Source organism: Cynocephalus volans, chromosome 10 (assembly GCF_027409185.1).
Source record: "Cynocephalus volans isolate mCynVol1 chromosome 10, mCynVol1.pri, whole genome shotgun sequence".
NCBI lineage: Eukaryota > Metazoa > Chordata > Mammalia > Dermoptera > Cynocephalidae > Cynocephalus > Cynocephalus volans.
In genome coordinates this window covers 97,466,250-97,482,140 of record NC_084469.1, presented here as the reverse complement: position 1 = coordinate 97,482,140, position 15,891 = coordinate 97,466,250, and the positions used below count along the sequence as shown (strand labels likewise).

General features: G+C 46.8%; 1 protein-coding gene across 4 annotated transcripts in view; it reads right to left on the bottom strand.

Moving 5' to 3' along the window:
• Nucleotides 1–2,115: 2,115 nt before the first annotated feature.
• Nucleotides 2,116–15,891, bottom strand: part of SAFB (scaffold attachment factor B) — a 37,662-nt gene continuing 23,886 nt past the window's right edge. For 2 of the 4 annotated variants that reach the window (XM_063110209.1, XM_063110211.1), the window contains 9 exons: nucleotides 15,640–15,728; nucleotides 13,535–13,641; nucleotides 10,972–11,262; nucleotides 9,954–10,079; nucleotides 9,682–9,724; nucleotides 3,637–3,755; nucleotides 3,207–3,307; nucleotides 2,732–2,798; nucleotides 2,117–2,420 (listed from right to left, as the gene is read on the bottom strand). In XM_063110209.1, coding sequence (XP_062966279.1) covers nucleotides 2,291–2,420; nucleotides 2,732–2,798; nucleotides 3,207–3,307; nucleotides 3,637–3,755; nucleotides 9,682–9,724; nucleotides 9,954–10,079; nucleotides 10,972–11,262; nucleotides 13,535–13,641; nucleotides 15,640–15,728 — 1,073 coding nt within the window. In that variant the 3' untranslated portion in view covers nucleotides 2,117–2,290. Of the gene's footprint in view, nucleotides 2,421–2,731; nucleotides 2,799–3,206; nucleotides 3,314–3,636; nucleotides 3,756–9,681; nucleotides 9,725–9,953; nucleotides 10,080–10,971; nucleotides 11,263–13,534; nucleotides 13,642–15,639; nucleotides 15,729–15,891 lie in introns of all 4 variants that reach the window. The other 2 variants (XM_063110208.1, XM_063110210.1) reach the window with 2 other exon arrangements.

Here is a 15,891-nt window from a genome sequence, read left to right as displayed (position 1 = left end):
AAAAAACAAAGAAAAGGACCCAGAAACAGACTTCACAGAGCCCCTGGAACCACACACCTACGGACTTCCAGTTAAGGTAGCCACTGCCAGTGGTGGCCAGCCTGCCTGTCCTCAGCAGCTAAAAGGGCCCCAGAGCAAGGCCAGGGCTGCAACCGTCTTCCTCTTTGCTGGGTGCTTCTGTGCTGTCTCCACTGCAGAATCAGGATTAGAAAGGCTGAAAGAGAGTGAGCTGGGATGCCGGGTACCGTTCAAGCTTTATTAAAGAAAGAAATCTGCTGGGCTGTGCTCCAAGTAGCAGGCAGCCCAGGCCTGCCCTGGAAAGGGGACAGCACCAGGTGTGGGGCCGGTAGAGCTTATATTGGTATGTTGGCACCAAGAGCTGGGTGATACCATCAAGGAGGGTCATTATGCTAATGTGGATCGGGGTGGAGAACCACGTCATTGCGGAAGCAAAAGGGGTTTCTGTTTAAGTCAGGGAGGCTTCTCGTAAAGGGAAGGGGGGAGGGGAGGGGAGGGGAGGGGAGCGGCGTCATTTTGTACTTGGGCTTGTCTAAAGTGGTGCTGGTTATGTTGCAGATCTATTAAAGGTAAGAGGCAGTCACTTTAGTTTGTGGCATCCAGCCTAGCTTCCTGGGGGAGGTTGGGTGCTGGACCACCAGATGCCCTTGGCTGGTCTGGGCCCCACCTGGCATGAGGAGCCAGGCCTGTGCTCAAGCACACTGCTGGGGCACAAACTGCTGCCAGATGACCCTGTGCCTTCAAACACGTGCTAACACCCCCCACTCCACTGTGAAAATCCTGTTTTATCCTCCAAGTAAAAAGGTAATATGTGGGGCTGGCCAGTTAGCTCAGCTGGTTAGAGCATGGTGTTATAAGGTCAAAGGTTCAGATCCCTTACCAGCCAGCCACCACACACACACACACACAAGCACGCACGCACGCACACACGCACGCACAAAAGGCAATGTAAAAAGGTCCAAATGACAGCATGGAGCAGCAGTTGTGAATCTTCACAGGCTTGGTTCCAGTGTGGTCAGCAGGCAAAATGTTTCTCAATGCCCAGCAATGCAGTCCTGGTGAGAGCCCACACCCTTACAGAGGAAGGGGCCACCCAGTACTGAGAAGGGAAGCAGCTCTGCCTCAAAGCATGCCGTTATGTGAGAAAAGAGGCAAAACAAACCCCTTTAACACCTTGAAGCTCTTCCGCTTCTTTTCTTTTTTTTTTTTGTCGTTTTTTCGTGACCGGCACTCAGCCAGTGAGTGCACTGGTCTGTCCTATATAGGATCTGAACCCGCGGCGGGAGCGTTGCCGCGCTCCCAGCGCAGCACTCTACCAAGTGCGCCACGGGCTCGGCCCTCGCTTATTTTCTGACATATGTGTTTCTACACTTATTTAGACATCAATAGGGTCAGAATATACATGTTTATACATACAACTGGGAGACACTCATTGGAAAACATCAGTGACTCATGCAATGGGATGGAGTTCCAAAGCTTAAAGTATTAACAGTGAAACTAAGCCCCGCTTTGCTGTCCTAAAGCAAGCAGCAGCTGCCAGTTCCTGTGTCTGCCACAGATCACTCTCGATGTGACAGCTATATTCAGCCACTCAATAATACCTAAGGATGCTCCCCCAAGACCCATCTGGTGGCCACCACCCCTGCAGCCTGTCAGCTAGCACTTCCTTATGTGGCCACTGATTCCTGGGAAGTAGTAGCTGCCCCTTGAGCCTATGGCACAAACGGAGATTGTGCAACCCTTGTTTTGGGAAGAAAGCAGGATATTCACCTGAGACCTTCTGCACTTCAGCAAGTGCCGCAAGAGACCTCAACATGGAGGTGGAATGCTGCTACAGAAACATCTGAGCCCTGGAGGAGGAAGGATGAAATGGCTGGTTCATGACTGAGCTGACTGAGGCAGGCTGGAAGGTGTGCACTATCAACAACGTGCTTCTAGACGCTCCATCAAGCCCTTACAGCTGTCCCTTGAAGCCCCCCTTCCCTGAATGAGGAGCTGTGGCTCAGCAATGCCATGCTAAGTATAATTTCATTTCACTTAGAGGCGGAAATGAAAAGAAACGACACTTTAAATAAAGGGTATGTGAACAGAAATACATTTATTACAAAAAAAAAAAAAACACCCAAAAAAAACCAAAAACAAAAACAAATTCACATTGTATTGAGCTACAATATGGCAGCAGATAAAAAAAATTATTTTTACACAGTTTAAGAGAACTCCTAACAGAACATATTCTTGTTGCCACATGACGGGAACACAGGATTCAGAGTACTTAGTAGCGACGAGTGAAACGGGCGTCACTGGGTCTGCTCCCCCGGCTCTGTCCTCCAAACCCGCCTTGCATTCCACCACGAGGGATCACGTGGCCCCGGGACGCCCCACCCGGGGTAAAGCTGCCACGCCTAGGAATAAATTCACATTCTTTTGTCCATGAAGCCTGCCCAATGCTCTGGCCCATCCCAAACCACACACGATCACTGGTTCACTGGGATGTGCTGGTGGGCAGGTGCTCCTCCTGACTTCCTTTCCCCTCTTGAGCGGCAGCATCCACAGACAGACTCAGTGACACATGACTGACCCCACATCACACTTAGGGGAATGTAGTGTTAATTGGAAAGACGTGTTTTTTTTTTAAACCTTCACCAAGGTAAGCCAGCATGCAAAAGAGAAGTGAAGCATTACGGGAAAAGACTGAGCGTCACAAACGCCTTACCCTGACATCCCTCCCCGGTTCATCATGTGGCCTGGCCCAGAGTGACCAGACATGCTCCTTTCACCACCTAGAAGACAAGACTCATTTTCACATAGAGCATCTGAACACAGGATGCAGATTTCACAGCACATTAGTCAACTCTACTGCCTTTCTTGAGGCACCTGGTTATTAAGAACTTGCAGATCCCAGTCAGAAGGAAGCTCAGCCCATGAGCTGTGCTGTCCAACTTCCTTACTGAGTCACAGTGGAGAGGATTTACAAACACCCGCTGCACAGCTCCTGGGCAAGACCTCCAGAGAGCAGAGCGTCTCTGGTGTGTTCACTCACTCACTCACGCATTCATTCACCTGTCCCTTCCCGAGCACCTCCTCTGCGGCAGGGCACTAGCAGGAACGGGGTAGGCAGAGCAGGCGCAGCCTCTACCTTTGCAGTTACTTCTCAACAAAGACAAAGTGGTACAAGAGCTGTTTCTTACCTTGCCACCTCTTGTGATCCCTGTCCATCATGCCCCCATCAGCAGCGCCCTGCCATGTCCGGTCATCCTCTATTCTTCGGCTGTGGTCTCCCCACTCACGTCTGCCCCTTGGAAAAAGAAATCACTGATTTGGATTGCCCCATGTCTGGTTTTCATTATAACAAGAATGATGGATTCTGGACGGTAAATTAGCATTCTGAGTTGGCACACCTGTGCCCCTATCCCTCTGGGCAGGGAGGGCCACAGGGAATGGGAGCTGACTGGAGAGAGCGCTCGGGGCGACCTGAACTGTGGCGAGGGCTGGCTGTGCCCCAGGGCTATGCTCAGCTCACAACCATCCAGGTTCTCATCCCAGAAACCTGGGGGCCCCTCAGGTGGACACAGACCCATACTGTCAGTGGACAGGCACTGAGAGGAGTGTGACACAAACCTGGGAGGAGGAGGCAGCCCCCGGCCTTCGCTCATCCTCTTGTCGGATCCGTAGCTGCCCCATCCATCACGGGAGTCTCGGCCATGACGCTCTGGTCCTCCGTGGCGTTCAGGGTAATGCTGGATGTTAAAGAGCCAGAATGAAAGGAAAGCTTCAGTATCAATCCCTGATCCCTAGGTCTTTCGAGCAACAAGCTAATGATAACGACGACAACCCAGACGGAAGTGCTGGAAGCCAGAGAAAAGGCCCACAGGCATTCCTCATGTCTTTTTTTCTTTTTTCCAAATTCATTTTTTTTTTCATGGCAGGCCTGCATGGGGATGTGAACCCTTGATCTTGTTGTTATCAGCACCATGCTCTCCCAAGTGAGCTAACTGGCCAGCCCATTCCTCACATCTTCTGTACCACTCAGGTTATGCCAGTTCACATGGCACAGCTGCATTGGCATCCCTGAAATCTGCAGGCCAGAAAGGTCATTCCCTAGACTCAGGAGAGTCGCCGAACAGACGAAAGAAACGGAGGGCTGAGATTCACCTGAATCAAACGGGGGAGAATTCAAGCACTGCAGGAATCTGAGGGGAAGCTCTGGGCAGCCCCAGTGACTTTAATACCAAGAATGACATCTTTAAGGCAGATCCCCATGGCACCACCAGAGCCAGGAGGGCCACCAGGGACCACTTGTGAGAGAGAGATCTCGGGGTCCCATGGCACATATGTTTAGTGGCTAAGACCTAATGGTATTTTCTCATTGAGCATTTTCTATTACGTAAAGGTCAAGTTTACAAACCTTTAACACATGCATGTTTCTTCCACAGTACAGGAAGCAACATGGTCATACGTTGTTTAAAGACAGGGATAGCTCTGAGAAAACGTGTTGTTAGGCGCTTTCACTGCTGTGTGAACATCCTAGAGTGCACTTACCTAGATGGTACAGCCTACTGCACACCTACGCTGAATGGCGGTACAGTCTATGGCTCTGACCACCGTCGTATATGTGGTTCATAGTTGACCAAAATGTCATTAGGCAGCACATGACTACATATTGTTACATATGGCAGCTCCGTACCAACCTACTGTCCAGTTTATTTCAGAAATTTGGTAACTGTCCAATGACAGTATTTTGTAGAAATGTTAACAATTTTTACTGGGAATCCTTATGAAAGCTGATAGGGTTACTTTCCTTAAAAAAAAAAAAAAGAAAGAAAGTAAAAAGAGACTGGCCGGTACAGGGATCAAACCTTGGATCTTAGTGTTATCAACCAACTGAGCCCAAAAACATTTTCTTAAAAAGGTATCTGTATGCATGCATGAATAAGAGTGCATCTTATGGGTAAATAACCAACTAATGTTACTTGGGTATTGAATCAAATGCAGCCTTTCATTCTGACCATTATCTAGTTGAGCATCCTTCCTCATAGACAAGTTTCTCCAAAGACTGTGCTGGGTGCCCCAATCCAGGGCCTGGCATCTTACTCTTGCTTTGCTCAGGAGGCAGGACACCTTATCAGACAAAGTTGGAGAGCAGCTGTCCCCTTGGCCATAAGCTCTTGACCCTGTCCTACCTGCTATCTGAAGGAAGGACAAAAGAGGAAGCTTCTCACTGTAAGCCTACTTCTTTGAAGGCCAAGGTTAATATTCACCAGAAGCCTGTTTCTGTAGCTGGAAGAACTTTCCAGACTGACTTTCATGGAAACTGGAGAGGTGGCTTTGGCTTCACATTACTGCTGCTCTTTCCTCTCCACAAATACCTTTGAGGTTTTTGCCCCAGCACCATATTCTAGGTGAAAGAAGCTAGAAAGGAGTCCCAGTAATGGACCCCTTGGGTAACTCCAGGCAGTTTGGTCAGCACACATGCCCACGTTCATCTCCTCAATGGGGAGCTCTGCGAGGGCGAGAACAAGGACATGGCACATTCTCACAGGTCACCAGCATGAGGTGGGTCCTCACCAGTGTGTGCGGCAGCAGAACATGCAGCCTCAGAACCTGGTTCCCTGGCCTATTCTTCCCAGATGTGCACTCTGACACCTCCCCTCAACAAAATCAGAAAAGGGAGTTAATTTTACGAGATGGATAAAGTACAGCAACATGCCTTTAAGGGCACAATCACAGCCACAGCATCCATGAAAGGCAGTGCTGCAAATGCAAGGAGAGCTTCTGAAAGGGGACTCCTGAAATAATATTTCTAGAAACAATTTTCAAGGCACGCTGATTTTTAAGAAAACTATAGCTCATGGCATTAGACATGTAAGAATAAAGAATGATCTGTTATAAATAACTTTTTTTTCCTTTCTTGATTGCTGGCCAGTGTGGGGATTCATAACTTTCTATCTTAAGTTATAAATGTGAGGCTGGCCAATTAGCTCAGTTGGTTAGATAGTGGTTATTACAACACTAAGGCCAAGATGAAAACTGGACATGACAAGAATTCTGGTCAAGATGGCAGAATAGACAGTCCCCAGTGTCACTCTCCCCCACAAATCAACCAATTTACAACTATAAAAATGTAACATCAGCCAAGCTGGGGCCGCTGGAGCTCAAGGGAAGAGGAGGAGAGACCTACGGAGTTCATGAAGGTGGGAGAAACCATGACGAGAGAAAGAAAAAACTGCTCTATTTCGGGCTGCGGCTGCTTTAAGGCTCCAGCTGCTGAATGCATGCATGGAGCAGGAGCCAGCAGAAGCCACAGCTGTGCCCTTCAGATGGAGTTACTTGCAGGTGGCAGGGGAGAAGAGAGACTTGGGGGCCCCCAGGACAGCAAGACCATTAATATGGTTCCAGTGGACCCACGCAGGAGAGAGGAACCAGAACAGCTGAAAAAGGGTAGCCATTCAGAGGCCGGTGAGTCATTGCAAGGGACTGGTGCAGGGACCGTCCATAGGAAGTGTTTGGAGCACAGGTGGTAGGGGAGACGAGCCCACCTGGAAAACACTGGGACACAGCAGGGACAGCCGACCGCCCCCCAATCAGCGCAGGACTACTCAGAGGAGACTCGGGAGTGCAGAAGGACCACTCAGAGGTCGGGAATGCAGAATTGCATGGGGTGCGGTTTGATGAAAAAACTAAGATCAGCGTTTCTACACAACCCAGGTCACTGGGTCTCTGGAGAGCCACGGATACCTATAAGGTCACCATTAAACCCTGAGCTGCGCAAAAAGCCTTCCCTAGGGAAACAGCAGCAAAGCGGCAATTTAGCCCAAAAACACAGCTCAAGTACTGGTTCCCATAAGAAGTTCCCCTGTTTTAGAAGTAAGCAAAGGACAAAAAATTAGTTCTGGCTCAGGCACATCACCAGCACCTGGGGCCCGCCAAGGGACATGAGGCATGGAGCCAGGGACTGGACCCTACTCCCACATCCAGGCACACCACCCCAGCACCTTGGGCCCACCTGGGGACCAGAGGTATGGAGAAGGGGACCAGACACCTCCCCCCACCCACAGTCAGGTACACTGCACCAGTGCCTCGGGGCCTGCCCAGGGACCCAAGGTATGGAGCGGGGACCAGACCCCCCTCCCACCACCAGGCACACCATGCCAGCACCTCGGGGCCTGCCCAGAGACCCAACGCATGGAGCTGGGGACCAGACACTCCCCACAACCAGGCACACCACCAGCACCAAGGAGCATGCCAAAAACATCACCTCCATGTGGGTAGCCCACCACAGACATCACAATAACCATGGCTGCCGCGAAAGCAGCTAGACACCACAACCACCACTCAGATAGTCCTCCAGCCACGGAGTGCACTGACACAAGGAGAGTCACCAGCAGAGATAAAGAAAAGAATAGGATGTCTCTCTCCATAAAGCCCATTTCAGAGTGACAGAAGAAACATCTGCTCTATAATATTGGGGGACCTGATCACACATCTCAGCATTGGACAGATCATCTAGGCAACAAATCAACAAAGTAACCATTATTCTTTCAGAAGAAGAGAAGAAATCTAGGGTAATTAGGGGAGGAGTAGGGAGAGGGGGGATGGGGAGAGATTGGACGAGGGGCATAAAGAATAATTATGATTTGTAACAATATATATGCTAGTAATAACATTGATTTGATCAACATATCTCAATGCTGAACCCCAAAAATATGCATAATCAATTTTGATTCAGTAAAAATTTTAAAAATAAATAAATAAATAAATAAAACTGTTATTGGAAAAGTTTTACAACTATGCATACTTGGGTTATATGAATCTACTTAACCCAACTGTAAATTTTATGAAATGTAAATATGATAAAGTAATTCTTTTTTTTTTTTTTCCTGTCTTTTTTGTGACTGGTACTCAGCCAGTGAGTGCACCGGCCATTCCTATATAGGATCCGAACCCGTGGCGGGAGCACTGCTGCGCTCCCAGCGCCACACTCTCCCTAGTGCGCCATGGGCTCGGCCCTGTGATAAAGTAATTCTGATGAACTTTCAGTACTTGTATTGAGATGTAAGTATAAAATACACAATGGATTTCAAAGATTTTTAGTATGAGAAAAAGAATGTAAATTATGTCATTAATAATTTTTTTATACTAATTACATGTTGAAATGATTGGGACATACTGAGTTAAATAAAACATATGATTAACATGGGAAAAAAAAAAAAAAACCTAGACAAGACAGCACTTAGTACAAAGTAGGGGAAATTTAGATTTAGCAAGACCTTAGTTCTTTAACTATTTAGCCATTTCCATCTCTTCCTAGTATCTCAAAATTTAAACATTTTCTGTCCCATGAATCCACATAACAGTTCAACAACGCCCTGAAATTCTGTGCTAGTTTTTTCTTTCTGTGACTTTTTTTCTCTGCAGCCATTTGCCATTTGGGGCAGCACTGATGGCTTATTTATGACGTGTATGTAAGGGAAAAAAACGGAACTGCTTTTCAGTTTCTGGAGAGCATTATATAATAATGAAAAGTATGAAAATAGCCAGTGACAATCAAGCACCACATGTGAGGAAATGTGCACACACGCTACGGAGGCTGCACATCACCGCATTTAAATCTTCCACCCCCCACACTGGAGGAATAATTACCCTCATTTCACAGCAGGGGACACAGGCTCAGCCAGAAGTGGTGGCACCAGTTCTGTCCAATTCCGGAGCCTGGACATTTAACCATCGTGCTATACTGCTCCACCAAAGAAAACCAGAAGACTAGTTCTAGGTTTCACTGCATGTTAAGATTTACCTCTGTGGAACAGAGGAAGCACGTGAGGGTCACAAAATTCCTCCTTGGGAGCAGAGGACCCCAAAGATAATGCTAAGAGCTTAGCTATCCCCAGGTATGTTAAGGAACCAAGGGAGGAGAATGAGATTGAAAAGTGAAGCATATACTAGAGTCAAGGAAATGCAAACATGGAAGAGGAACGACCTATAGGAAGGTCATCAACTCCGCCACAACAATGTCCTGACCAGTCTTCCTTCCTACTCCCAATTTTTCAAGAACATCCACTAAAGATCGAGAGTCTATTGGGAAACCCTCAATCTAAATGTAAGATAGAGGACAGGAGGAAATTAAGCTTACTCTTCTAAGGTGCCAGTCTTGGAATGAGAATGAGCATGGACCAGACTTAATTGTTTCTCAAAGCTAATCAGGGCCCCAGGCTGATGGAGGGTGCCCTTATTCTCCATGACTCAAACACACAGGAAAGTCCCTCAAGAACAGACACAGGGACCACAGCCTCACCAGGCTCATGTGGAGCAGATGAGCCCACAGCACAGAAAGATCTTGTCTGAGTGAGCTGCATGGCTTACCAGGTACGTTCCAACAGAGCCAGGTCAAATGTACACAAAGGCTTTCCAGCACTGTCATACCAGTGTAGCTACTTAGTATGGCATATAGGACCTCAGGGTCAAGGCCAAAAAGGCTTCAGAGTAACTGCACTGAGAGCCAAGACCAAAAACAAATAATCCAAGTTTTCATCCCACTTGGAAGGTGCTGTACTTTTTCTTTTCTTCACTTTTTCTCTTGTTCAAGTGAGAACAGGAAAAAGCATGTAGAAGGGAAGAAATTCAATTCTCTGTTGAAAACTGTGGCTAAAACTAGCTTTGACTTACCTGTCCTTCTCTTTCTCCCATCATTGACCTTGAACCTTCTCTCCTGAAAAAGAGAATTTTAATCAAACCATAAGGACAGGAGGAGGACTGCTCACAGAGGCTGATCGATTGGACCCCCAAATGGAAAGCAACGTTTCTCGAACTGAATGCAGGCAATTCCTGAGCCCATTTCGGGATGGATCAACTGGGTTTGGTTAGCTCAGAACAGTTAGTACTTGTTCCCAGTCAGAGAATGAGCCAGGAAAAACAAAAAACCTGCACAGCCGACTGACCTGTCTGGGTAGCGGCCTCGGTCTCTATGGTCAAAGTCATGGAAGCGATCCTGGCGGGTAAAGTCAGAGTGGTAGCGCTCATCCAGTGCAGCCCGCTTGGCTTCTGGCCAATAGGCATCGTCTCGCCTGTAGGGGATACAAGATAGGGATAAAGGCATTTCTCCTCCAAATATAGTACTTTTGGGAGAGCTGGTGAACTAAAGTTTCAAACTGTCCCTGGCCCCGTCACTGCACAGAACAAGAATTTCACAAAGACAGTATTATTGTTGATGTGAACCCAGTGACTGAGTGATAACATTCTCTGCCTCTGAAGGGCACTGGCTCTCCCAACAGGGGGTGATTAGTTAAACAGGCTGTCGCATGTGCCACCTGCAGACAGCTTCAGGGAACCCACACAGCCACCACCTATTGGGAAAATAGCGAGCCCTCTACCCCCAGGAGCTCTCGAGTGCACTTGTCATCTCTACTACCCTGATGGTCCACAAAGTTGGAAGGCGAGCAGCAAGCTTGATAGATAGAACCAATGCCGAAATTATCCCCGATTCCCGAATGCAAGTTGTGAATGCAGCCCCCTTTTCACTGGTGTTTAGCCTTTCTGCACTCACACTTCTCATCAGTATGTGTGAAGAATTAAAACTAATCTCATTACTACAGTAAACAAAAACAAATTACAACAGATTAGAAAACATGGAGGGGCCCCAAAAGGAGGTGCTGTTTGATCACTGGTCACCTTTCCAGCATTCATTTTGTATGTTCTGGGTGACCCAGCTTACCTCCTAGGAGGGTATGTGTTTGGATTTAAACCTAATGATTTAATCAGCACTTCTTTATCCACTCCAGTCTTTACTGAGCTCAAACCATCTCCGAATCCCTGCTGGAGTACAGAGCAGTGAACTGGGTTGCAGCATGTACCTGTTTCCTTTTAAAGATCTCACACTGACAGGATTCGGGGTTCGGTAACATGTGATTCTGAATGCCACCGGCCACCCGAGGGCCAGAGTGTGGTGGCTCAGCTTACCGGCCATCCACGTCATAGGGCCGCCGCGCCACGGGCCGCCGCTCCTGCTCGTAGCGCAGCTCCTGCTGACGCCGCAGCTCCTCCCGCTCACGGTGGATGCGCTCCTGCTCCCGCCGGCGCTCTTGCTCCACGTGCATGCGCTCCCGCTCCAGCCGCTCCCGCTCCATGCGCTCCCGCTCCAGCCGCTGCCGCTGGAAGGCCAGCCTCTCGCGGGCGATCTCAAGCCGCTCCCGCTCCTCGCGCTCCCACTGCGCTTGCATGCGCTGCTCCCACTCGCTGCGCTCGCGCACCCTGCAGCAAGACAGCAGAGCTGCAGGGAGGAGCCTACGAGTTTACCACCAGGCCTTTGTCCAACCTAGCCCCAAGGCAGACTTAAACTTGGGGCCACGGAGGCAGTGAAGACTCAAGGGCTTGAGCAGAAATGCACTGTCCAGTGGGGAGAATGAGTTTGGGGCCAACAGCTGCTATAAAACAGCAGAAGATCCCAGGAATGCAGGCACAGGCTCTGCTTCCAGCTTGGTCCCTGACTAGCCAGATGACAGCGAAGAGGTCATCAGCTGTAATGTGAACTGGGCCTCATTTCTCCAACATTTTCTGCAGTCTGACATGTGATCCCATGAAATAGCCAATTAAAAATAAGAAACAGAACATACTTTTCACAGCAAGTGAGTCTGAATTAGGATCTTTGCTCCCTAAACCAGCTTAAACTTGTCATTGTTGAAATGTGGCTGGTGCCCCAGAATCTAAATCTTTTGATGATATTTATTAAGCACCAGCCCTGAAGCTGGGCGGGACCACCCTGCCTGGGCATGAGGACACCACCAGCTATATTCTTACAGTGATATAGATCATATTTTAGTGCATTTCCTTCCAGTATTTGTATATGTAAGAGAGAAGACAGTTGCTAGATCATCTTTTTTTAGTCCTTTGTATATGGGCTTACAGACATATTAGTACCAGCAGAAATATATAATCTGGCCTGGTTTAGTGTCTGTTTTGGATAAAAATGGCTGCACTCCCTTAGTTCACTCAACACGTCCTGGACCCTCCCTCCCCCTGTGGGCCTGCTTCTGGGCATCTACAGACACACATTCAGGAGGAAGCCCACGGTATGGAGAGGCCATGCTTCATGCAACCAGCACTCACCACCTCACAAGACGAACACTCATGCCCACACTTTGCTGTGCACATGTTCCTCTAGGGCAGGGATACAGAAGTGGAATCTGTGGGTCTGGAATGTTCTAGCAGGTAGAAGTCTGTGCTACTGTGGATTGTCCCTCCAGGTCACCTGTGCCCACTTACACTTGCCCTGACAGAATACCAGTCTCCTCACAGCTTAACTCATGTTGAGTCCAATTACAGTGAAGTGAAAAAATGCTATCAGTGCTGTGTTAATTTGCATTCCCCTGATCCCTAGCAAGACTGAACAACTTTTCCTATGTTTCATGGACACCCACATGCCCCTTCTGTGAACCGCCTTCACAGCTTCTGTCCATTTTTCTGTTGGGATGTTTTCTTATTGATTTATTACGTTTACTTCAAATCACTTTTATTCCCATCTGTCATGTCTTTTGACTTTCCCTATGGTTTTCCACAGTACAGAAATTTAATTTTGATTTAGTCAGCTTCTCCTTTATGACTTTTAAGGCCTTCTAAACCCCAAATTCATAAATATATTTAAATTTGTAAATATATTTACTTTCATATTACATGACTGACTTAATGGTTTTTACTTCTATGTTCGGTCATCGGTCCACCCATAAGTCCATCCTTCTGTGAAGGATGCAACAGGCAGGGATCCAGAGGACTATCCAAAGGCACAGCCCACACCCCCGAGTGATCGGAAGCTGTCTGGAGGAGTCGGTCCTCTCTTCACTAGTGGCATGGTTACTTTTATCATGTTAAATTCTCAGTATTCTTGGATCTGGTTCTGCTGATCAATCTGCCAATTACGCCACCAAAGCTGCATGTTCCTTTACCTGCTGCTTCTCCCTTTTAGACAAAAAATCCTATGTGGGGCATCACAAAAACTGTTCCCCTGCCCCTTTCGCTTTTACTCTACCGCATTAAAAAAAATATATTAATGATTCTTATTTTTTAAACTGTAGTTTAAACATTTCTTCTTTATAGGAAAGATGGATTAACTATAACTCAATATGACCAACAACATTTGTGTTTAGTTTTTTAAAAAATTATGACATTTTTCTTGGTTTATTTAAGGATAAGGATCTTTCAGAGTGCTCTTTGGGTCTATCTCACTGTTTTTTCCCTTTTCACAGCTTCTGGAGCAAATTTGGTATTTCTGGTTAAGCAGCACTACTGAACCAGGTAGGTATTCCATCTCCTTGCCTTTGTTACCTTCTATAATCTTTGGGAAGAGATGGGCCCATCTGCACAAAATCAGTTGAAAAGAGCCATAAGATGAAAGTCAAAATACAAGTCTGTTAACCGAAAGCCAAAGGAGCAAAAAGGTTTAAAGTAATATTCCACCCAAAGGACATGCTTATGGATCACAGTCTAGGGAAACAACTGAATCAGTGAACATTCCTGGATTCTGACTCACCTACGGGACTCTGAGTCTCTTGACTTCCGAGGCTCTTTGACCTTATCAAAGGACACAACAGACCGCTTCTCTCTGCTGGCCGATTTGCGATCCTGGCTTTTGGAAGCCTAGGTCACCAAAGAACATTAGAAAGTTAAGGTAGAAATGAAAAGGGAACAGGAAGAATCACATATGCCCATGTCCAAGCATCGAATGCAGAGATCCTACATGATGACTAATGAAGCAATCAGACAAAGAGGTGCTCTCTCTAAAGAAACCTCATGCTTTGCTTATCATAACTGAAAGACAAAGAATTTCTTCAATATTTAATGCTAAAATATGACCCATCAACTATACTCAATAGTCAAAATGGAAATGAGTGTTTCCTTCTAAAACTTTCCATAAGATCAAAAAAATATTCTTTATGCTTTGTCTTTTGCATTCAAAATAAATTCCTTAATTTTGTACTTTTCTCTCCTAACTAAACCACTAGTGAGTTCCCAAATGAGGCCACTCTGGTACGTTTGACAATTTCCTTATTTATGCCGATTACATTTTTATAAGAGCTACCAACTTTAGCCCTAGAACCCATACTTTCATTTTTCCAATCTTCCCCCCGCCCCCAGCTGGCTGGTACAGGGATCCAAACCTGTGACCCTGGTGTCATAAGGCTGTGCTCTAACTAACTGAGCTAACTGGCCAGGCTTCCAATCATTTTTTATAAAATGAGAGTAAGAGGCTATAGTATATTAAAATATTTGCACAAACACAGACAAAAGGCTTCCATAATGAAAGGCCGGCCTGAACTGATCCATAGCATTCAAGAGCTTAAATGGTTTGCCCTCTGTGTGGCACAGGGCTGACACAGAGGCCCAAAGCTGCTTTAAAAAAAAAAATTTTTTTTAAAAGATGATTGGTAAGGGGATCTTAACCCTTGGCTTGGTATTATCAGCACCACACTCTCCTGAGTGAGCTACAGGCCGGCCCCCAAAGCTGCCCTTAGAAGGGTCTGTGAGCAAGCTGGCAACTGGGAACTTGGCTCTCAGTGTGTCCCCAGGTAACTGGTGAGGGTGGCTCACTGTGCTACACCATGCTAACAATAGCTTTCCTTCTGGGAGTCAGGAATTTGGGTACATCCCAGACAGAGGGTGCCTGTCACTAGCCTGCAATAAAACCCTTGGGCACTGAAGCTCTAATGGGCTTCCCTGGACAGAAGCATCACACATGTTGCTGCATTTTCACTGCCGTGTGGGCCCCACAGGAGGAAGAGAACACAAAGAAGCCTGCACGGGGTCCCTCCAGACTCTGCCGGTGTCTTTTTCCCCTTAGGATCTGACTGTGTGTCCTTACTACAGGACTGTAGTTGATCTTAGCCGTGAGCACAACTATATGCTAAGTCTAGTGGTCATCTTAATGAATCACTGAATGCGGGGGTGGTCTTAAGAACTCCTGACCCACATCTATTAAAGCTGTAAAGCGACAGGGGCTGGCTGGTTAGCTCAGTAGGTTAGAACACAGTGTTAAGAATACTAAGGTCAAGGGTTCGGATCCCCATACTGGTTTGCCCCCCACTCCCAAAACAGTTGTAAGGCTACCAAAAGTTGATCTTATGAACATCGGCAGCTGCCCATTACCCTGATGGCAGGCAAAGTGAGGTGGTAAGTATCTAAGACAGACACTTTGTGATCCAGTGTTCTGTGGGGCAGTCTGTCTGTAAAGGGAAAAGAGTATGGGACTAAACCAAGGTGGAGACTAGGATTAGAGGTTGGCGGGAAAGGTTGGATGGGTCACACATGGAGGTGCCTATTTGGGCTGGGTGCAGGAATGCATGATGGAGAGCTGCTGAAACGTTCAGGGAAAAAGTCAACTGCTCCTATATTTTTGAACTTTAAAGTTAGCTTTAAAAATAAAAAGGAAAAATCATCGCTAGAGCAAAATTAAGTATAAAGGAAAGCTTTTAAAACTTTCTCCATGTTTTTCAAAGTTCAAGACTTCTCCATTTCTGAAAAGGTAGATAGCTTTTCTCAAATTAAACTCAAGAATTCCCTAAAATAAACACAACAAAGTAAACCGAAAAACAAACAAACAAAACCTCTAAATACCCGAGTTATAAAATTAACACTCACTCTCTCTTTGGATCCAGATGTTTTCACACTAATAACAGGCACCCCTTTCGACTTGTCCATTACTACAGTCCGCTCGGTTCCTCGACTTCCTATAGGAAAGAGTAAACACATGGTAAGAAAAAAGCACCCAAATGAGAAAAAAATACTCTTAACTCTATGCAAAATGAATCTAGTTTGTGGTGCCACCCAGTGATAGCTAATTAACAAGCTACACTGGCTAGAAACAGAAAACAAGATGAAATTATAGATCAG